The 23,915-nt window shown below is 41.2% G+C and overlaps 1 protein-coding gene across 11 annotated transcripts in view; it reads right to left on the bottom strand.

The window, feature by feature from the left end:
* The window catches only part of RGS7 (regulator of G protein signaling 7), a 599,504-nt gene extending 586,608 nt beyond the window's left edge, over window positions 1-12,896 (bottom strand). For 5 of the 11 annotated variants that reach the window (XM_054660839.2, XM_054660842.2, XM_054660845.2 and 2 more), the window contains exons 1-2: window positions 12,564-12,896; window positions 11,364-11,491 (exon numbers count right to left, since the gene is read on the bottom strand). In XM_054660839.2, coding sequence (XP_054516814.1) covers window positions 11,364-11,441 — 78 coding nt within the window. In that variant the 5' untranslated portion in view covers window positions 11,442-11,491; window positions 12,564-12,896. The remainder of the gene's footprint in view (window positions 1-11,363; window positions 11,492-12,563) is intronic. The other 6 variants (XM_009441734.4, XM_009441735.4, XM_525113.8 and 3 more) reach the window with 2 other exon arrangements.
* Window positions 12,897-23,915: the final 11,019 nt, after the last annotated feature.

Here is a 23,915-nt window from a genome sequence, read left to right as displayed (position 1 = left end):
TTTTTAAAAGAAAATATTCCTTAGATGTCATCGCTTCCATTGGTAGGAAAATCCATGTCCCTTTTCTGGACAATTACAATGAACAGTTCACATACACTGAAGAACTGTTACTTATACAAGCTTTACATGCACTGTTCACATAATACTAACAATATACCACTTTACAGATGTGGAAATTCAGACTCACAGAGGTAAAGTAACTGGATTCATGTTAAGTGCATTTTAACCCAGACAGTCTGGCTACAAGCCCTTCAGCTTAACAAGTACATTTCTTGAATTACGAAGGTATTTTTTTCTTCTTTCCTGCTAGCCAATTTAGACAGCCTCAACAATCCTGAGTTGCCAGAATTAGAAAAGCCTGATTGAGAACCCATGAAAAGAGGTATTTTGTTTTTTAAGGGATATGATCAATACCTTTGCCTCATCTGTCACAGTAAATCCCTGAGGAGTTTCAACATTAGCTTAGGTCAGTTTAGTTCATTTACTGAGCACCTACTAAGTGTCAGAGGCTGTTAAACCTTGGGCACTGTGCTAGGCACTCAGATTCACAGAGGAATATAAATTATTCGATTATGAAGACAGATGCATGCGAATGCTCATTGCAGCACTGTTCACAATAACAAAGACATGGAATTAACCTAAATGCCCATTAATAACAGACTGGATAAACAAAAATGTGGTACATACACATCATGGAATGCTATGCAGCCACAACAAAGAACAAGATCATGTCTTTTGTGGGAACATGGAAGTAGCTGGAGGCCATTATCCTCAGCACACTAATGCAGCAACAGAAAACCAAACACTGCATGTTCTTACTTATAAGTAGGAGCTAAATGATGAGAACACATGGACACATAGAAGGGAACAACACACATTGAGGCCTATCGGAGGGTGGAGGATGGGAGAGAGGAGAGGATCAGGAAAAATAACTATTGGGTTATAACTATGCTTAATACCTGAGTGAAGAAATAATCTGTACAACAAACCCCCATGATATGGGTTTACCTATATATCAAACCTGCACATGTACCCCAGAACCTAAAATAAAAGTTTAAAAAGGTAGACAGTGAACTACGACATGATACTGTATTGAAAACTAAAATATAATCATGAAGGTGGAATACTAGAATTCCCTGAGAAGAGTTTTTATAAAGGTAAAAACCAACATATCAACATGATTATATATTTATCTGGAAATAACTACATTTCTCAACGCCTATTTTTCTATTATAAAAGTGAGTAAAATGAATATTGCTCCTACTTAAAAGATACATTGAATTAGAGACTATTGCAATATAAACTGCAAGGCCTGGTATGGCATCTTGGAGAAGAAAAAATCACAAATTCCAATTTCCAAATCAAAGAAGCAACAAATCACAATAAAAAATTTAATACTTAAGGCCAGGCGCACCTGTAATCCCAGCACTTTGGGAGGCCGAGGTGGGCGGATCACAAGGCCAGGAGATTGAGACCACCCAGGCCAATACGGTGAAACCCCACCTCTACTAAAATACAAAAAATAAGCCAGGCATGGTGGTGCGCGCCCGTAACCCCAGCTACTCGGGAGGCTGAGGCAGGAGAATCACTTGAACCCAGGAGGCAGAGATTGCAGTGAGCTGAGATCACGCCACTGCACTCCAGTCTGGTGATGGAGCAAGAGTCTGTCTCAAAAATACAATAAAATAAATACTTAAATGTTTCTATTTTTCAACTTGCAGAGTTTCAATACAAATGTAAAACATACTTAAAATATGTGTTTCTATTACATTATTTGCTATCAGAGAGCAATAAACATAAAATTTGATTAAAAAAACAACTGCCAACAGAAAATAGAGGTTAACATGGTATTTATTTTAGAAACCAGAAAACCAAAAATAAATAATTTATATCAGTCAGTTCTTCCTCTTTCATAGTATTAATCATCATATGAGGTGCTTGACATCTGTGTTTGCCATGGTAAAATAAGCTCCGTGGCGGTTCAGACCTATCTGCACTGTCCAAAACTCTATCTTCAGCACTTACCATACACATAGCTGCCCCATACACAGCCAAGGCCAAATGCATATGTAATGAATGGACTTGAATTCGAATGTCCTGTCCATTCACTCATTTATCTAGAGAGCAACACAGTAAAGAGGCAAGAGTAGGGACTTTGGACCAGGCATTCATTCACTATTTTATTCATTCATTCATGCATCTATGCAACCAATATTCGAGGACACCTATTTTGTGCCATTGTTCTAGGTCCTGAGACACTGCAGTGAAAAACAGGTGTTTCCAGCCTCACAGAGCTCGACAGTTCTGCCACTAATCTTGGGAGGTCACTCAGTCTGCGTAAGTTGGCTTTCAGCTTTTTATTTTTAGAAAAACAGAATACTAATAACCAATATGGAAGATTATTTTAAAGAAAACAAGTCATACACATAATGGACCTGGCACATGGTAAGTAAACACTCAATAATTAACAATCAACCAAAAGCCTAAAAACAAAATACCAAATATAAAATTTAGAACCAGTGACAAATGACATTGATTTCCAGAGAGAATGCATCTAGAAAAGTTCAGAGAAAAAACATTGTAATAATATTAATTATGTGTTAATAGCCATATTAGTATGAATCTATTCTCTCTACATGGTACCAAATTTTCTTCAAAATCCCTTGGCATACACCATCTTAAGTATTAACAATGAAAAAATGTCCACAGATTTCTGTACTAGAGGAAAAAATTTCTATGAAACCAGTTTGGCTGACATGGAGAGCTTTGTGTGGACAATGAAGGTCATGTAGATTTGTATTGTTCTTGACATCTTCTAGCAATGAGTAAATGGAGGAAATCATGTCAACTGGGCTTCTAAATGATCTACAGCCTTGGGGACACACAGCAAGCAGAGGAAGACTTGGTCAAGAAGTGTTTTGCAAAGATGGCTTTTGCAAGGACACTAAGGGAAGTTGAGACACTTGCCCAAGCTTGCATAGCTACTCAGGGGTGGGGTGAGAATTCACATCCAGCTCTTCTGACTCGCGGTCCTTTGACCCTTCATGACTACTACTCTGCATGGGCTATCACCCTCCTTTAAAAGTTCAGAGACTTAGACAAGAGAAGAGAGATTATAAAAAATAGATTCCTTTTATACCTTTTATACCTCAATTTAAAATTCTCAGAAAGGGTTCTAAACACTTTAAATCCCTTTTACCCAGAAGCTTCTGGTTTTTGCTCAGTCTTGTTAGGAATTGGAGTGGCTGTGATACATCTCTGAGATGCTATGAAATAGAGATGAACTGAAATACTTTCAACATCAGCAAATCATCTGAGGCCCCATAAACACCCTGCACAGTACATTCATGGTACATGCAGGCCTTTGTCTTACTGAAAGACACCCTATGTCATCTGATGTTAGGAGAGCCACTCACTTCAGACCACTGAAAGTTTCAAAAAAAGAGAAAAAAAGTCATAAACCAAGTAAATATTCAGTGGCATTTACCATTATATCTACCATTCCCTTACGAGGCCATGGTCTATGGTCTTCCTTTAAAAGTTCTGTTGTATTATCTCGAAAAAAAAAATAATTTGTTGAACTCTACTTTGTTTTAAGCACTGTATGCAACTGTTTAAGTATAGCATATTATTTTATCTCTTGTCTTGGACTTGATGCTATTTGTTCAAAGTCCTTTACTTCCTGCCACTGGGCTGTCCAATCCAATGGACACTAGCCACCAAGACGATTTAAAGTTAAATTTGAATTAATTAAAATTAATTACAATTTAAAATCCAGGTCCTCAATAACACTCACCACATTTCAGGTGTTCAGTTACCTCACGTGGCTGGTGGCTACTATATCAGGCAGTGCGCATATACAACATTTCTGTCATGATAGAAAGTTCTATTGGACAGCATCGCCATAGGGCATCAAATCCAGGACTTCCAGCTAAGATCATATATGAACAGAACGACCACCAGAATAGGTCAGACTAAGTTCCCAATCTTATCGTTCCTGGGGTTCCAAGAGCTAAACTACAGGTCAGAGAAAAAAAAGCATCTAATCTATTTAGAGGGGTTGACTAGACATCCTGGTATAATCCACGATGCCCATGAAGCAACCAGGATGCTGATTATTCACTGACACTAAATTACAAACACAAAGTCTTAGTGGATTTATTGACAGAGAAAGAAAGGGAGGCCATAGAAAGACAAATAAATAAAGACCTGAATTCAAGCTGCGTGACTTCAGGCAAATTGTGTTACTTCTCTGATCCTAAATTTCATAATCTGAAAAATGAAAAAGTAGATTGACTCTGAGTTTCCTTTCACCTCTGAAATTCCTGGATTCTAAGGCTTTATATAGTTTGCATAATACCCAAGGAACTGTGCAGACTGCCAAGATATATAAGACAAGATGCCAAAGACTTTCCCATTAATGAGTAGAGGAAGCTGTCTAGATAGGGCTAAACAATGTAAGACAGGACATTTTAAGTATCATAAAAATGGTATTACCAATGCATCCTACAGAATCCTCCTCTTTATCTTACCAGAAAAATATGACTGGAGGTAGTGGAAACATTCACTTTTCTTTCATTATCAAAAAATATGGTAACATAGGGTACCCCACCTGGCATATATCGGGTGTTTAATAATTTTTGTTAAAGAATAGTAATAAGATAAAATGATAATAATAATATTAATTATACTAGCAGGCATTTATTGGAAACCTAATATATACTAGGTTCTATGCAAGACATTTTCCCCAGGCTATCCCATTTTAGCATCAAACAGCCCTATGAAGAAAACATTAAAACATTTTTTATTTTTTTATCACTTTATAGATTAAAAAACTGCAGTGAAAGAAGTTAGGTCACCAAACCACAGCCACACAACCAAACAGTGGCAGAGCTGAGATTTAAAACCAAGACTTCCCAATTCTAGTGCACATGCTTCCTCCATTTCCACCCATTATCTCCTTAAGAAAACTTTTACTTGTCAATCACCTGAAAGGACCAAAGAAGACTCTCAAACTTTTTAGGAACCCAGCTAATTTCACAAAACTGCCATTTCCTATATATTTTTCCAGACGACAAAACAACAATGTATCTTTCCGGATAGGCCACTAAGCCAAAATATTTTCTAGTCTAGACCAGGTGGCAATTTCAGTGGAGCTAGAATTGAGTTCATGATTGCCTGTTAGTGTTCCAATGTCCTGAGACTTTTGTTAATTAGACACAAGACAAAGGGCATTAAAAAGAAGCCAAGTTAAATTTGCATGGCTGTGGGCAAATGGCAGAAAGAAGTGGGCCTTTGTTTCCTACGGAACTGGGCACCCACTCTATCATCTACAATTATTTTATAATTAGGTTGATATTTTGTAGGATAGAAGCCTGCGTAACCCTGACATCCATATGCCTCCTTATCACTGTCATGAAGTGGAAAGCAAGGGCCAATTATTTGTGTTGCTTGTTTTCCACAATCTTGTTTTCAAAGAGACTTAACATTAAAGTCACTAAACTGTCCAAATTCAAAGTATTTCCACATTCTCTGCAGTGATCACATTCTGTCACCCACACTTCCTAAAAATACCCTGCTTTCCATCACTCACTAGAACCACAGAGGCTATTAGAAGGTAATAAAATCCCTCGAGGGCTTCTCTTTTGCACATTTGCACTTTCCTCTGATCAATTAGATTCAGGGAGATTGGAAGTGGGAAATAAAAGAAATAAAATTCAGGCCACAAATCCTTCTCATAATCCCACAAATAGCACTGACAAACAACAACTGGCAAGGGAAGAGCTCAACCCTGGAAGACTCTCCTGCTCTAAACTCAATTATTATCCAAAATTCATCATTAAATGATTACTCATAAAATCCTTCTATCTACTTCTCATCAAGAAATATCATCATGGAAATATCAATGATGGTCCTATCTTATCTCAGGGTACATGTCAGTATTAGTATCACTGAGGAAAAAACAGGTCTGAATATGTTTAGGGTAGACAACATCCCTTGGTCCAGAAAGTTTCTTTCAAATAATCTGATTTACAAAAGACACTCCATTTAAAAATTTTTCAGAAATGGCAAGATACTTCTCTCAGTGCCTGCCTCCCATCTGAGCCCTTAATTTAGAAATCTGAGGGCTTAAAAGGACCATGCCTTTCATAACGATCTTTTACAAACATTCCTTCCTTTTCTAGTGCGTCTTTGTCTTGTTGTCCCTTGTATATATTCCTCACTCTGCTAACATGTAGTAAACCCAGACGGATTAAGAAAACTAAGGTTCAAAAATATTAAAGATCAACTGGGCACGGTGGTGCATACCTATACTCCCAGCTACTCAGAAGGCTAAAGCAGGAGGTTCACTTGAGCCCAAGAGTTCAAGACCAGTATGGCCAATACAATGAGACCCCATCTCAAAAAAAAAAAAAAAGCCAAAGATTATTTTTCACAACGGGGATTTCGGCGAGAAACATCGACACCCTCAGCGTTGACCAGATGGGCAGTCCTGCAGTGACAAACCCACTGAGTTAATGTAGAATATGTCAGCTAGCTCAACGCTAAGAGACTAGTAATATCTGTGGCCCAGTCTCTTCCAGAGAAGAAATCAAGCCACTCCTCTCTCTGGCAAGTATGTCTCCTCTCATAAAACAGGCTGACTTCAGAAGTAGCTTTCAAAGACAATGCTTAGGTCAAGCCAATCAGCGTAAGTACTCTTCCTGGTTGGGTGATAGCTCTCACTGTGACTTCATATAAGAAAAGCCAGTGGTCTTGTCTTGCTCTTCAAGAATGGAGCAGTCACGGCTGGGTGCTGTGGCTCACCCCTGTAATCTCAGCAGTATGGGAGGCTGAGGCGGAAGGATGGCTTGAGCCTAGGAGTTCAAGACCACCCTGGGCAACATAGTGAGACCCCATCTCTAGAAAAAACAAAAAAATTATACAGGCATCATGGCACCCACCTGTAGTCCCAGCTACTTGGGAGGCTGAGGTGGGAGAATAGCTTGAGCCTAGGAGTTCAAGGTTAAAGTGAGCTATGATTGCACCACTGCACTCCAGCCTGGTCAACAGAGCAATACCCTGACTTTATTTTAAAAAAACAAACAACAACAAAAAAAAAACAGAATGGAGCAATCTTAACCCTAAAATAACAACCTTTTGCCAGTACCACCATATGATTCCGTATGTGAAAGATTTATTCAGGTACCTGAGCTTCACAAGTAACAAGGCTGGCATCTATTCTCTTCTCCAAAAGGCATTGTTTCCTCCTTTACAACTAAATAAACAGTGCAAATTATGTCCTCAACTTTAAGTCAGGTTTGAAAAGAAAAAATAAAAACAAACGAATGCAAAGCAAGAGACTATATAAGGATGAAGGGACAGCACAGAAGAATGGAGGAGAGAATGGGCATAAGAGAAAGGTGAGGGGAAGGGGGAGAGGGGTGAGGAACAGTGAACTTGGTAAGTCTGCTATTTCCAAAACCATGTTTACTGCAGTAAGATAATGAATGAGGAAAACATTTTCATTTTCTTTTCTGACAGCTTGAGCATAAATGATAGCTGCAATAATATCAGAAATTATTGGGCATTTTGAGGAGTCTTGCTAGTGAGAAGCCAGCATTCCAGCCAATTTGAAGCTCTGGCCCCAAGGTGACCTAGAAATTTTGTTTTTCAAATGCAGGAATGTCAGCTGCTGGACTGAAAGTGATGTATACTGTCTAGTGGACAGCATGCTGGCCAGACACCAAATTTGGAGTGTCTCTCCCTGTACTCAGTTGTTCTTTACGGCCAGTGCTGCCCCCACAAAGGAGAGTTTTGTCTAAAGCCGACCAAAAATGGGGGTAGTGTTTAAGATCCATCAACACCAAATAACACTGAGTTTTGACTTGTCACCTCTACAGATTCTTCAAGAAGCTGATCTGAATCCAACACCTCTTGGAGTTAGTTGGGTCTCTTCTTCCTAAGGCAGTTGATTACTACTAGTTCTAATCTAGTTAGGGGCCTGACTGAAGGAGGCCTAAAAAGTGCCAGGAATAAAAGCAGTCAAGCCTCATAATTTTATGTGTTTTTAAACAAGACGCCCTCAAGTACATAAAACACCACAGCCATTGTAATTTAATCATCTGCTTATGAAAAAGACAGCACTCTAAACAGAAGAACTGATAAGGCAAATACTTTGCCTATAAGGATTTTTAAAATGTGTCTCTGACATCAAATGAACTCTACTGAGATTCCCTGTATTATGCCAAAAACCTACTGGCCAACATCCAAGACTGACTTGCAAGTACCAACCCTAATCCGGATCATGAAGCAACATTACCATCACCTGTACCCTTCAATAGGGTGATATCCACTCTACATTAACAATCAGAGTTTTATCCGCTGTACATTTTTTCCATAAGATTCCTATGGACTTCTCCATGGAAAACAGATCCCTGGAATCTTTCTGTGATTTGGAGGAACTCCTGTAATTTGTATGAGGATAGTGATAATAAGAGAGACATCAAACAAACACAAGAAATTTACACATCCCAGCTTTTCTGTGTATTCCACTTTGGAAACCAATAGCCTATGAAGATAAAATGGAAACAGCACATACATATCTTGAGTGTGTGTAAATCATCAGAGTCATATGCAATAAGTAAACAGGAGGTGTCATGAGGAGGGAAAACACCACGAATGTTCCCAGTTCAGAACACACTTTCAAGAACGATGCTTCAATAGTGAAGTAGAAGGGGAAATTGGCATGAGTCAATAGAACAGCAATTTCTCTATCCTTTCTCTCCACTGTTACTAAGCAATGTCCTATTGGAACTGAAGTTTTTTTCTAAGTCTTCGATTGACTTCCTAATTAATAAGCATTGTAATCTAGTGTTTATTCCTTTATGAAGGCAGAGCAGTTGAAATATCCTAACACACATATTCAACCAACACCCCTCTCCAATTATTGTGTTGTTCTTCACATTGAAATTTGGCCTCTACTGAGAAGATATTGAATGGAAAGCCCATATAAGATAGAAAAAATAGAAGCATAATGGACACACGAAATACGTGATGTCACGATCTATGTCTACACACAGATAAAGACCATTTGACCTGATAACTAGCAAATGATAAGCAAGGACGCTGTGTCTCTTTATACATTATCTGATATTATTTATATATTGTTATTTCTATCACAAAGAAAAACAAAAAATATATGCTCAGAGAATACAAGAATAGACAGACAATCCATAGGTAAGCATTAAGAGTAAAATGTACTGAAAGGAGTTACTTTTTCCAATAATGACTTAACAGGAAAATCTTTCTTTGAAAAGTAAGTTATATGTGGTCACTAATAATAAGCAAAAAGCTAATAAAAGAAGGGAAAAATGAGTAGCACAAGCAGTTCCCAGCTTAATCAACAAAATAATCATGCTTTAAAAAATGAGGTAGTACATTTTCTTCCTGAAATCATTACAGTCTGTTAACTTAAAAGTAAAATTAATGGCGATTCGATGCTATACAACACTGTGTAGAGTAAACCCAAAATTACCAATATGAGGCTCAGGTACACTAAACAGTCAAATAACTATTTCTGAAAGCCCTGTCTTCTTATTTTTTCTTTTTTTGTTCTCAAAATAACTGACTGAATGACACACACTAGTTGCTGCATATTTAGTTTATTTCTAATGAAGATAACTATTAGGTGTCCAGTCTACTCAGTCCTTAATCTTTTAAAGGGAAACAGAGAGGGAATACAATTGTTTAGCCTAACAGAAATAGCTTACTACTATAATTTTCCAACCAAAAGTCTAACTCTTCACATTGTATACACCCATAAGATAGAATTCAAAATTCTCACAGCTTGCATATTACAATACTCAGAGTCCTACCAAACACAAAATATTATGACTTATTTGAAACCACCTAACTCCCCCCAAAATATTTCTTCTCAAAACCAACTCTAAATAGAATAGACAGGTATCCAGTTATTTCAATTAACTTAAAAATACAATACTAATAATTTAAACTCAAGTGGATTATTTTCCTGATTTATGCAGTTGGAATGCTTTAAGACTAACATAGAAAGCTAAGTTCTAATTCATCTTTCCCATCATACTGTTTTATCTCAGACACATATAAATGCATTCATAGGTACACAGTATAGTACTGTTCGCCCAGGCTAGAGAATAAAACAGCTAGCATTGTACCAGGTCGCCTGTACATCTTTCCATTAAAGCCATAGCAATAGTCCCTCAAACACATATTCATCACTACCTTTTAATGATTCTGGGCTACACGGATGAAAAGTTTTGATTTAGTGCAGGTTAAAGTAGCACATAGTCTTTCATCTTTATTCATAATCAGCTCTGATCCCCTTGCTGAAAAAGAAAGAAATGCAAACATCTTGAACTCTTCAATGGGCTTTTCTCTAATTAAAGCCTTTAACAATTTTGGGGTGTTTCAAAGCATGACTTCCTTTTTACCATTGTTAGTGTTAACTAAAGAAATATTGCCCAATAAGCACTCCAGATAATATACTCAAAAAATCATCTATAAAATGCAATAAAAATGATTGGGGCAGAAGAACACTGCATCCTTAATTTTAGTAAGATTGTTGATGATAACCAGAGTGAAGCTGCCTAAGCAATCACTCAAAAGCACACGTAATAGTTAAACGCATCTTTATTATGGTTGCTCAGTGTCTAAAAGTTTGTTGCCAGTAGCATTGCTATTAAATGTATAAGGCTGTCAAATCTATTTGTGGCCAAAAAAAAGCAACTCTGCAAGATAAATATTATTTAATGATTTAATAGGCATACGGCACTAGAATATAAATACCCATAAATACCCCAAGTCATAAAAATAACAGAAAGTAAAAAATAATTTAGGCTAAGACAAAAAAAGACTAGAATTGTTTAGTCAAGAATGAAATTAGTAAACCACATACATTGACACAGACACAGTCTCTCTTGCCACAAAATTGCAAAGTGGTCTATTTTTATTTCTAAAATGTGATATGCTTATATCATTATTATAACCTAAATGTTTAGAGGGGGTATAAGAAAAAGCTTCTAAAATTATTACGGATGCTACTAAATCATGTGTATAACAACCAAAATATCTGGAATGCCCAAACGTGCTGTCATTGCTCAGGACAGAATAATCTACTCAAAACCGGCAGGGAACACGTGAGGAGGCCTCATTTACTTCAGTGTGTTTCCCCACGTATGCATCATTTGAGAATGTCAGATCACTTTCACGTATATAGTACGTAATCACTGATGATTTGGGAAATCCACAAGGCCACAAAGTTGATACATACTCTGATCTAGAGGGGGAAAAAATCGAGAAAGCCGGAAGTTTCCCGTTTTCCAAGAAACTGAAGACATTCTTACCTTTCTGTACACCAGCATGTTGGGTGATTCATCGGCCACCCCGTTGCTGGTCTGCCCATAATTATTCCCCTGGGCCATGTCACCCAAAACTTGGTCCACTCTCAAGATACAAGAGTTATCAGTGTGCCCTGCAAAGGGTCAGAGAGACTTCAGTGAGATCCCAGTGGGACTCCCCTGATTCATCATCATCATTCACAGCACCCACCCCACATGGCGCGTTCTTAGGAACTGGGGCTGGCTGGAGAAAGTGACACAGGACATGGATTTTTTAAAAAGTAAGTTGACACCTACAATAACCTCAAGGAATTGTGAGAAATTACAATCTTCCAGGTAGAAATAGCCATTTGGTTATTGTTTTAGCTGACTTCATTTTCTGGATACTCATTTTGAGAAGTGTTTGATGCTCACCCTAAAAACTCATGGGTAGCATTTTCCTAGTACAGAGTTCTCTTCTCTCCCAATACTTGCATCCGAACTTGGTGATGTTTTCCCCAAAGGGTGGAAAGGCAACACCTGGGGGATGCGGTGGGGGAGTGGGGGGCGGGTTAGCACACTTTCTCCTAGGTATCTGTCTAGTGTCCCCACCTGCAGCCCATCAGAGAGGCCCATTCCCGGTGTCATTCTCCAGCGCATGGGCTTCCTCTCTATTCCCCCGGGTCTCCCACACAGAGCCGGAGTATATGCTTCGCCTACTTTCACCTGCCTGCGCTGCCAGCCACCGGCTGCTCTCCTTTCTCCCCACTTCGCTTCGGAAGTCCGGAGGTAATCCTGCCTAATTTTTGCAAGAAGACACCAGAATATGTCCCAGCAACAAGAACTAGTGGGAGGTCAAGCCTTCAGGCCATTTTACCCGGGTCACCGTGGGTAAAAGCCTAACTGCAGAAGCCTCCAGAGCAACCAGCCAAAGAGGAGAAAACAGGCAAGCCCCTGCTCCCCTTGCTCGCTCTCACGGCAGCAGCAAATGGCAGGCGAGCCTGTGCCCCGCGCCGCGGCGGCCGCCGGAGCCGGGCAGCAGTTTCAGCACCGTGGACCGCGGGGTGCGCGCGGCGCCCGTAGCCCAGCCCCGGCGCGGGGCTCCCGGGGGCGGCCGCCCTGCGCCCGCGGACGCTCCCGCTGCGCAGAGCGAGGGCTGGGTGCGGGCCGGGGGCCGGGAGGGCTCTGGGTGGCGCTGCCTCCTCCCCGCCCGCCTCCCCTATTTACCTCCTCCGCCAAGGTCACGGCCCCGCGGCGTCTCCCCTCCCGGGCGGGCTGGGTGCAGGCGGTGTCAGCTGGCGGCAAGCGGAGCAGCGAGGCAGGGTAGCTTCATCACACTCGCGGCGGATGCGGATTCCGCGCCGCCCCGGCTCTAGCTGCTCAGGCGACCGCCACCCTCGCCTCGCCGCCGCCCGTGCACAGGCGGCTCCGGCAGCCGCCACTCGCGCCCGCTCCCCTGGGCCGCCTCGCTGGCTCTCTCCCTCCTCCGCTTCTTCTCCCGGGGACTGGGACCAGCCGAGCGCGCGCGGGAGTCGAGACGCCCGGCCCGTGCGCGCGACTGGGAGGAGGGAGGAGGGGACAGTCACGTGGGACAGGGGCGTCCGAAGGTGCCGGCTCGGATGGGCTCGGCTCGGCCGCCGCCACACCGCCCGGGCCTCCCGGGCCTCCCCGGCCTCCCGCCCTCGCGCCCCTCGGGAGGCTGTAGTCCTGCCCCCGGCGCGGCCAGCCCGCGCTCCCGCACACCCCGCCCGCTCGCCCGCGCGTGTGTACGTGCGCCGGAGGCCTGGAGAGACCGGAGTTTAACGCCCAGTGTAAGCCGGAAAGGGAGGAAGGCTGTGCGATGGATGGGTGGGTGGTAGGTGGGTGGGTGGTCTAGTGAATGGATGGACAGATGGACGGACGGATGCACGGATGAATGGATGGATGGAGCCCCGTGCAAACCAAGGTTTCATCACGTGCCTAACGACTCCGCTGAAAGTCCCAGGGAAGCAGATGATTTATTATTATTATTATTATTATTATTATTATTATGCTTAAATAACAGAGTAGAGAGATATTGAGACATCCTAGGAATGAAGGAAATGGCCAGGACCAAATGAATCATTCATCCCCGTTTGCCTGCGGTTTTCACAGCTTCTTCCTAAGTTGGAGAAATGGGAAACGATTTGAAAGCTGCCAACCGGAGGTGAAAATCTTGCCACTTGTGAAACTGAAGGAACATCCCCAAGGCCTGGCTTCTCCTTTTAACAGAAGGTGCTCAGAGGAACTTTCCTCTTGCCCACTGCCCTCATCCTCTAGCAATTTTCAAAGAGCTTCTGAGGTGCTGATCCTCCTAGCTATAGTCTTCGTGCTGCTGCCACAAATTCTTCTGTAAGGATTAGAATGACATAAAGGAGACAGATCACTTTTGTCTCGGTGGTAGTAAAGCAACCTGTGCCTCTGGCTTTCAGGGGGAAGGGCTGGGCCGCTGTAAATCTAGCTTTCCTTCCTCTGCTGGGCCAGCTGTGGAGGAGAGGGAGGGAGAGAAGGAGAAGATAATCAAGATCAGCTGTAAATCTAGTTTTCCTTCCTCTACTGGGCCAGGTGTGGAGGAGAGGGAGGGACAGAAGGAGAAGATAATCAAGGTCAGCCTTTCCTGACCCCTTGGTCTAAGCAGACTAGACCTTATTGGAGATAACACTTCTACTCAAACAGGGGTCCGTGTGGACCAATGTATTACCCCAGCCCCATGCAGGTCTTGTCAGGTTTCTCTCAAGGAACAAATATTTATCTAACCTAGCCCCTGTTCCAAGTACTACAGGAGAAATATCATTGTCCCAAACTACACACACTCTAGTCTGACCTGTCTCCCACTCCAACTCCCCACATCTTTCCACTGTAGCCTCTGGAACTTAGAATCTTCTTCAGCAAAATTCTCTTCGTTTTCGACTTCTCGAAATATTTCTTTAACGTTTTTGCTCTCGCTGAAATCTACTTATCCCTCCTTTAACCCCTCTCTCTTCCCTCTTGTTCAGTCTGCTCCTGAGAAGTTGATGTGACTTTCATGACTTGGATTAATAAATTTGCAAATACAACTGGGCATGCTCACTCAGTTTGACCATTTTCCTCTTAAGAGAGAACCGCCTGAAGGAAGCAGTCTTCCCCCTCCTTTGCATCTCTGGGTAAAGTTTCCATCCTCATAGGAAGCTGTACCCAAGCTCTATATATAGAGAGCCTATATATATATATATATAGCTCTATTTATCATATATATAATTGGCTCTATTTAATTTATATATATAAATTATACACACACATAAACATATATAATATCTCTTGACACCCTTTCCACTTACTGCCACCCTATTTTCCTTCTTCCCTTTATGCCAAAATCTTTCCATTCCATGTTGAACCTGTTCCACTTTGGCAAATGACCTCCATGGTGCTAAGCTGATGGTCAATTCTCAATTGTCATATGAATTGACTTTTCAGCATAAATTAACCTGGACACCACTCTCTATTATTTCTCTTTCTGCAATACTGGCTGCTTTTTCTCACTCTCATTGCTTGTTCCTCTTTGTCTTTTTGACCCCCACATTCTGAAGCATCTTGGATCTTAGTCATTAAGCCTCTTCTCCTCTCAATTTACATGCATTGTACCTAAAGTGACCTAATTCAGGCTCATACATTTTAGTATTTCATTGTTAAACACTAATAACTTCCAAGTGTATATTTTTAACCAGGATCTATCCCCTGAAATCCAGTCTGTCAAATGCTCACTTTACATCTCCACTTGAATATCTAATTATGCCTGATTCAGCTTGAAGATAGCAAGGATATTGTCACTGCCTCAGATCCTAGGCATAGTATAGTTGCTGGTGCATAGTAGATGCACAATAAACATACATTAATGAAATGAATGGATGTATCTAGTAACAGTAATCTGATAGGTTCTTTTGTATTTTGCAATTTTTTTTTTTTTTTTTGAGATGAAGTCTTGCTCTGTCACCCAGGCTGGAGGGCAGTGGTGCAGTCTCTGCTCACTGCAACCTCTGCCTCCCAGGTTCAAGTGATTCTCCTGCCTCAGCCTCCTGAATAGCTGGGATTACAGGCACGTGCCACCATGCCTGGCCAATTTTTGTATTTTTAGTAGAGATGTTGGCCAGGCTGGTCTCGAACTCGTGATCCCAGGTCATTCGCCCACCTTGGCCTCCCAAAATGCTGGGATTACAGGCATGAGCCACTGCATCCAGCTACGTATTTTGTAATGGATTTTTTTGCACTATCTTATTTAATTCTTACGAATGACCCTATAGTTATAATAGTTATCTCATTTACATCAATACAACAATAAGGAAGGAGAGGATCAGAAAGGTTGGGTCAACTTCCCAATACAACCAACATAGCCAAGAAGTGGCAGTGGTGGTTTGTACTCTATGGACTGCATTAGCTGGAACAATGTTTCTCAGGATCCTCTTGCCTGTATGCACGTAAGTATATGCATGTAAGTGTATGCATGTAAGTACGGTTGGCCCAAAGACGAATTCTTGCAAGATTTGGGAAACAGAGTGAAACAGTATCTATTCCTCTCTCAAGGTCTTTGTAGTTTGCTGTGACAACACATGCAGACACCTGGAGGGTTCTAGCATGTCCTGGCCCTCCCCCACTTCACACCCAGATCTTCCAAATTTCCAGCACAGCTGATCGACAGTAGCCACACACCCATCACAAGGGCCTTAACATGGATCCAAAGAGGCAGTAGCCAGGCAAAGACAAAAGCTTTTCACTGAGTATTCTTCCAGCTTTCTTTCAGGGTCCCCCTCCTGGATGTGGCAGGCCTCCCAGATTCCCCTGGAAGCTCTGACTTGCCCATCCACACAAGGACCTCAGGAAATCCAATAGTGACTTTCCTCAGATCTGTGAATTCCTTCTTCTGGAAAATAACCTTCTCAACAATTGTGTAAGTTCTCATAATACATCCCTCATTCCATTATATTCATAATGGTTCCACTTTCATGAAAGAGTGGCTGGCAGAGCTCAAATCCAAGACTTCTGGGTTCTTTTCACTATTCTACAAGAAATCCAACTTAGGTAGATAAGATCTTGAGACAAATAGCTGCATGTAAGTGAAAAACTGAATGACAGTGTATGAACTACTGAAGGAGAGATTGACATTCAAACCGGGCTCTTCAAGGACTAGCAGGATATCTACTATATGAAGGGTGAAGGAGTTTCTATTCAAACACAAAGGCAAGAAATGCTGAAACCCATTAGGAAAATTACTAGTAATAAAAACATCATGTATTGAATTCCTGCTGTCTCTAACCATATTAAAAATAGTCTTACCATAGCTGACAAAACTTCCCTATAAGGTATGTAAAGACAGCAATGTCCTAGTTAGGAAACTTGGCCATGGTCGCACACCTTCTAAATATCAGAGTCTTGACTCAAATATGCCTGTGTGTGACTGTAAAGCCCTGTGAAAAATTACGCACAAATGCCTCCTAGCAACAGTATGAGTTTAAAAAAGCTAGAGTTCTCCCATCAAGGTGCCTCTCATTCTATTTTCTCCCTCATCTGCCATCCTTCCACACACCTACCTCTCACCGTGCTCTCTGGGCAGTTATGACTCAAGATTGTTCGTGGCTAATTACTGTTGCCAAGCAAACATGAAGAAGGAAGGTTCAAGAAATAGCATATTTCACAATTTTTCTACTGTTATTTGTTAGTCCTCATTAGACTACTCAGAATTTGTGTTACTGTATATTGGAAACAAAATTATGTCTATCACCTTAACGTTTCTACGACTGGTATTTTTCAAATATAAACTTAGTGAATTAGACTAGGTCATCTCCAAAAACCCATCATAAGATTCAACATGTTCTCTTTTGTGCTTTCTTTCTAGATAATGGAGTCCTTTATGTTGTAAACAAGAATAAAAAAGAAAGTATAGATATTGTGGAGTAGTTTTTTTTTGGGGGGGGTTCTTTCTTTAAAAACCGTGTGAATATGTGGTTCTCAATCATTATATCCAAAGCATTTTACTATTTTTCTTGTAAGCCTTGTATTTTATTAATATTTTTGTCAAACAAATTAAATGGTAATAATACATCCATTTTACATGCCAGGCAGAACTTCTAAATAGCAGATAAAAGACCTGTTACCTCATCAAGGTAATGAATTCCAGCCCAAACAAAGACATTTCAAGATTTTTTTTTAGCTTCAGTAGCGTTACCTTGGGAAAAATAGTCAATTTTTAAGATTTTGTGGAAATACAGGAAATAGTGTCTATTTTTGCAAATCATTATGGGTATAGGAACCCAAAATCTATTGATATAGACTTGCTTTTTCCCTCCTTTTTTCATTTAACAAAAACTTAGTCATGGATTTATTGTGCCTGAAGCCTTCTTAGGTTTCTACAAAGATCATAAAGAAATATAACAGGTGATTTTTGTCCTCAAGGAGGAACCAGTCTCATTCAGAAGATGAGAGTCCTTCCTTTCTCTCACAGCTCACATAGAGTTCCATCAGTGAGTCCCATTGGGTCTACCTAAAAACTGTATCCAGAATCTGGTCACTGCGCAACATCTCCTCTGCTTCCTCCCTGCTTTAAGGCACCATTGAATCTCTCTTGGTTGAAGGCAGTAACCTTCTAACTGGTCTCTGCTTGCATCCCTTCCCACCTATGTCTGTTCTCAACATAGCTGCCAGAGTGATCACGGCCCTTCTCTACTTAAAATCCTCCAAAACACTCCATGTTGCATAAAGGGCAAGATGTCTTTAAAATGCGAAAGAGGCACTTCTGGAGCACTCTCTGCCACATCTGACCTCAATTTGTGCCCCGTTCCATCTTATTTACTCTGTTCCAGCCACACTGCCCTCCTGGATTCTGTGAACATTCCAAGCATGCTGCCACCTCCAGGCATTTGTACTGGCTGATCCCTCTGCTTTGAATGCTCTTGCTTTACTCCAATGGCATCCTCTCAGTGAGGGCTACTCTATCCACTTTATAGAAAACAATGTACCTTCCCTGTACTCTGCTTCCTCCTTACACTGATTTACTTGCCTTTCAGAGCATTTGTCTCCTTCTAACATACTGTACAATTTATCTATGTTTGATGTCTGTCTCCTCCTAGGAAAATTTGAGTTCCATAAGGTCACAGATTTTTCTTCTTCTGTTCACACTGCTATATCCTCAACGTCTAGAACAAATTCTGATATATAGTATATATCAGAATATATATAAATTCTGATATATAGGTATCCAGTAATTATGTGCTGAGTTACTGGGTGATTGAGTCCATTAGCATGATTCTGTTTGAAAACTGGGTATACTGGAAGAACCCAGTCAACAACTTCGAACTGAACTGAATTAGCATCAGGTTCCCCTGTGGATGGAAATGATCTGCTCTTCCAAGCTGTTTCCTATGTGTCATAATGAGAAAGACTAATTCCTCTTCCTAACACACACCCACTTCACAGAGGAATGCTTTGAGACGTAATTAAATGGTAACGTGGAGAAAGCATTTTGATTTTCTAAGAGAAGCACTTTATTAATTTGAGGTTTTATTGTGCGAAAGAATTATAAGTGACACAGGGGCAAGTACAGAGATGAGAACAATGTTAAAGGGATTATAGTGTTCACAATACTACATTGGAATTGTATGAGATAATTGAGTTAAGATTGATATAAGCAGCATGGAATAAAGCAAAATAGTTTGGGAAATCTTACCCCAAATGACAAGTTTTAAAGAAATATCTTCTTTTTTGTAATCAACTCTCAATTATTTACAGCACAATATCCTCATTAATGAATTATTCTTCGCTTTTACTATCCTTTTGTCCAGTTCGTGGCCATTTTTCTTCTAATTAGAAATTCCATACTAATGTCAGAGAGTTGATAAAGAAAAAAGAAGTAAAAATTAAGCTTTGTCTTCTTCATGAGTTTATTCCTCGCTCATTCCAGTTGACATGTTTAAATTCTGATCTGGAGTATTTCCAAAATTACCCAATTTTAAAATGTCATATTCTTTTTAATTAACTGGCAAATTAATTGAGCACATTTTCTTTCTTTCTTTCTTTCTTTCTTTCTTTCTTTCTTTCTTTCTTTCTTTCTTTCTTTCATTTTTTTTTGAGACAGAGTTTCACTCTTGTTGCCCAGGCTGGAGTGCAATGGCATGATCTTGGCTCAATGCAACCTCTGCCTCCCAGGTTCAAGCAATTCTCCTGCTTCAGCCTCCTGAGTAGCTGGGATTACAGGCATGCGCCACCACGCTGGCTACTTCCGTATTTTTAGTAGAGATGGGGTTTCTCCATGTTGGTCAGGCTGGCCTCGAACTTCCAACCTCAGGTGATCCGCCCACCTTGGCCTCCCAAAGTGCTGGGATTACAGGTGTGAGCCACCGTGCCTGGCCTAATTGAGCACATATTATGAATGAGTTGCGGTATAATGTTTGTGAAGGAATACCGAAATGTTGAAACTTTGTTCCTGCCCTTTTGACATGATGGAACACCACTAGAGAAGGTGTCAAAATGTCTGAGCTTTAACCTGTCTCCACTGCTTAAAATCGAGGTAGCATTGGGCAAGTAATTTGACCACTTTAAGCCTGTTTCCTTAGCCATAAAACAAAATTTGTATTATCTGCCTTGTCTTGCTCTGCTGTGAAAATCTTTTTATTCCAAGGCAAATTAAATATTTGGAAAGACGGTCTGGCAGTAGTCATGTTGCCCATATCGAGAGATGCAGTGGCCTAGAAATTAACCACCAATTCTGTGGAGCAGATATTGGGAGCAGCTGTAGCTACAATGATGGAAAACAGTCCATCCAGCAAGTCGTGTTTGGTGTCCAGAGTGTAGAAACAGGCCAGATGACTGGATCCGAATGACACCGTGAGAGATGAGAGAAGCAGTGTCCCCATAGGAGGGCAAGGCATAGCAGAACAGGCCATACCTGGGGCTCTTACCAGGCAGCTTATGGGAGCAGAGCTCCAGCAGCTGGACAACAGGAGTCATTTCCCCTGACGTGAAAAACCGCAGAGGAACTAATCTCCTATTTGGTTTCCAAATTCCTAGCCAAGGAGGACAGTCTAGATTGAAGATGATAGAAGACATAATTAGAATAATAAAATATAAAAATGAAGGGGATTACCCTCAAATTACAATGAAGAAATTGGGCTTTAGTGAAGCGAATTTACTTCCTCCAGGTTACACACTGAGACAGAATTAGAGCCAGGACCTAAAACCCTAGTCTTTAGATTGAGATATGGTGCTCTTCACATTATGTGAGAAGAGGCAACTCTCTCAGAGGCAACTGAGACCCCAAATAAGGGAAGAAATTGTAAAAGGGTGCTCGATGGTGTTCATCACCAGAATCAGAGCAGTCCCAGCCATTGGCACTGACAGAATTTGGAAATGAAATCCTAAGCAATTTTTAAAGCATGGTGGAGAAAAAAGATAGCAAAATAGAGTCAATTTGCCTGAAATGAGGGAGAACATGAATGCACAAACTGGATTGGTGCCCAGAACCTATCCATGGGAAAATTCTATAATAAAATTCAACAAATGTTTACTGAGCTCCCGCACCACACCAAGCATCATGGTAGTCTTTGATGATGAATGAATGGACCTTTCCCATGGCAGAGGCAGGTAGGAGAGACAGATCTATAAATCACTGTAGTGCAATGTGTTAAGTGCAGGTGCATACAAAGTGTTAGGAAAGCACATTTTCCATGAAAAGGGGACATTTTGGCAGGGTCTTTAAAAATTGATCAGGGATCTTCCAGATGGACTACAAGGAGGAAGAGCGCAGCAGCATTTCAGGTAGGTGGAATAACATGTGCCAAATCACAGAAGCATGAATAAAGGCAAAGGCTTGATGGACTGCAAAATTTTGGCATGGCTGATTTCAAAGAGAAGAAGTGACGTATGGGGATTGGAGGATGGAAATGAAGGTGGTCTATAGCTTGTGGACAGATTATGCAGAACCTACAGCCTATGCTGGGAAGTTTGAGCTTCTTTTTTTTTTTTTTTTTTTTTTTTGAGACTGACTCTCATTCTGTCACCCAAGCTGGAGTGCAGTGGCGCAATCCTGGCTCACTGCAACCTCCACCTCGCAGGTTCTAGCAATTCTCCTGCCTCAGCCTCCCTAGTAGCTGGGATTACAGGCACACGTTGCCACGCCCAGCTAATTTTTTGTATTTTAGTACAGACAGGGTTTCGCCGTGTTGCCCTGGGTGGTCTCGAACTCCTGAGCTCAGGCGATCCACCTGCTTTGGCCTCCCAAAGTGCTAGGATTACAGGCATGAGCCACTGTGCCCAGCCAGGAAGTATGAGCTTTAACCAGTCAGTAATTGGATGAGTTTTAAACCCTTAAACAGAAAAGTGGTGAACAATGAGCCACTCTGAATGTTCACCAGTCACACCTCATCTCAGACTAGCCTCGTTTCCTCTTTAAATATGGTCTCTAAACTGTCAAATGAGGGTTATATTAAGGCAATACATATTATTCAGCAAGGCACTTGACAGGACATTTTGCTTTAGCTTTGAAAATATACTGGTAAAACAGGGTTGAGTAACAGTTCATTGGACTCATAACAGGCTGAGTGAGACTGGCAAAAAGAGCACTGATGAACTGAGCAGGACACACTAGAAAGGCAGTTCCATGAGGAGGACTCGAAGCACTGCCCTCAGAATGCCCCTGTCCTATCTGGGCCTGGGCACGGTGAACTCACGTGGTCAATCAGATGTATAAGTGGCACAAAGCTATGAGGAAGAGCTAATGGCATGGGGACCCAGGAAGATCTGCGCAGGCTGAAAAGATGAGCTGAAACAAGTAAGATGATATTTAGCAAGAATAAATATTAAGACTTATACTTCAGTGGGTGCAATGGTCTGAATGTTGTATCCTTACAGAAAGTATATGTTGAAATCTTAATTCCCAAAGTGATGGTATTAGGAGATGGGGCGTTTGGGAGGTAAGTAGGTCATGAGGGTGGTAACTTCATGAATGAGATTAGTGCTCTTATAAAACAGACCTCAGAGAGCTCCCTTGCAACCTTTCTACCACATGACAACATAGCAAAAAGATGGTCATCTATGAACCAGGCATTGGGCCCTCACCAGTCACTGGATATGCTATCAGCCTGATCTTGGACTTCCCAGCCCCGAGAATTGTGATAAATAAATATTTGTTGTCTATAAACCACCCACTCTATGGTATTTTGTTATAGCAGCTGGAACCAAGACAAACAGAGAGGGCTGGGTTAGCACTAAACAGCATGGAGAAAATATAACTGAACATCAGTTTGAATGACAAAAGATACTGGGTTTTTGCTTGTGGTTGAGAGCAAACTCTATATTGTTCAAAAAGAGCACACATCTACCAAAAAAAGATAATATAAGCACAAATTGCATTTCTAGAAATATAGTGATGGAGAAGTACCGATGAAATGAATGGAGGTGTTAGAAAATGGGCCCATCAATGCTTTGTGCAGACATGTCTAGAACATCCTGGATGGCACATGCCAAGGTTATAAATCCTTCATGTATGCTCCGACCCCACCTCGGTGATGTAAGATCCAGGAGCATAGAGATTTTGTCCTGTTTCCACTACTTATTGCACCTTTCTTGTACACTCAGTGCCTAGATCAGTGCCAGGCACACAGCAGGAGCAAAGTAGGTATTCACTGAAAGAGTGTCTTAATGAAGCTGAAGGAAAGCAATAAGGATGGCAAAGGTGCTCAAAGTCACTCTGATGACTGGAAGAAATAAAAGACATTTTGTCCCTGAAAGAGAAGACTTGGGTGATTTGCAATCATTTTCTTAAAACATTAAAAGACTCTTCTGTGGGAAAAGAATCAAACATAACAGCCAAGCCCCACAGGACAAATTTAAATTTAATAGATAAAAGTTTAAGGCAGACAGATTTCAGTTCAACAGAAGGAAGTACTTTCTAACAATTAGGGCAGTTCAAAGTGGCCTTAGTTGAAGAGTGAACTGCACATCGGTGAAGGTGTCTGAGGGAAGTTGAATGGCCCCAGTTTGAAAAGTTGCAGAGGGGATGTTCTTACACTAAGGATGCTTGTCTAGGTGCCCACAAAAGTTACTTCCAATTCTTATATTCTTTGACTACAAAATGAGATGACATACGAGGAAATCATTTGAAAACTGAATGCTACCAGCCGGGCGCGGTGGCTCACACTTGTAATCCCAGCACTTTGGGAGGCCAAGGCAGGTGGATCACGAGGTCAGGAGTTCAAGACCAGCCTGACCAACAAGGTGAAACCCCGCCTCTACTAAAAATACAAAAATTAGCTGGGCATGGTGGCATGTGCCTGTAATCCCAGCTACTCATGAGGCTGAGGCAGAATTGCTTGAACCAGGACCCAGGAGGCAGAGGTAGCAGTGAACAAGATCGCACCACTGCACTCCAGCCTGGGCTGCAGAGAAAGACTCTGTCTCAAACAAAAAAGAAAAAGAAAACTGAATGCTACCATTTTCCCAAGAGGACTTAGAATATGATTTTAATGTAAATTGGGACAAGATTGGCATGAAGTAGGGAAAATGACAGATAACTGATACCAAGAATAAATTCCCTCATTG

This window comes from Pan troglodytes, chromosome 1 (assembly GCF_028858775.2).
Source record: "Pan troglodytes isolate AG18354 chromosome 1, NHGRI_mPanTro3-v2.0_pri, whole genome shotgun sequence".
Lineage (NCBI taxonomy): Eukaryota > Metazoa > Chordata > Mammalia > Primates > Hominidae > Pan > Pan troglodytes.
The sequence above is the reverse complement of the archived record's forward strand: the minus strand, read 5'-3'. Positions and strand labels throughout refer to the sequence as shown.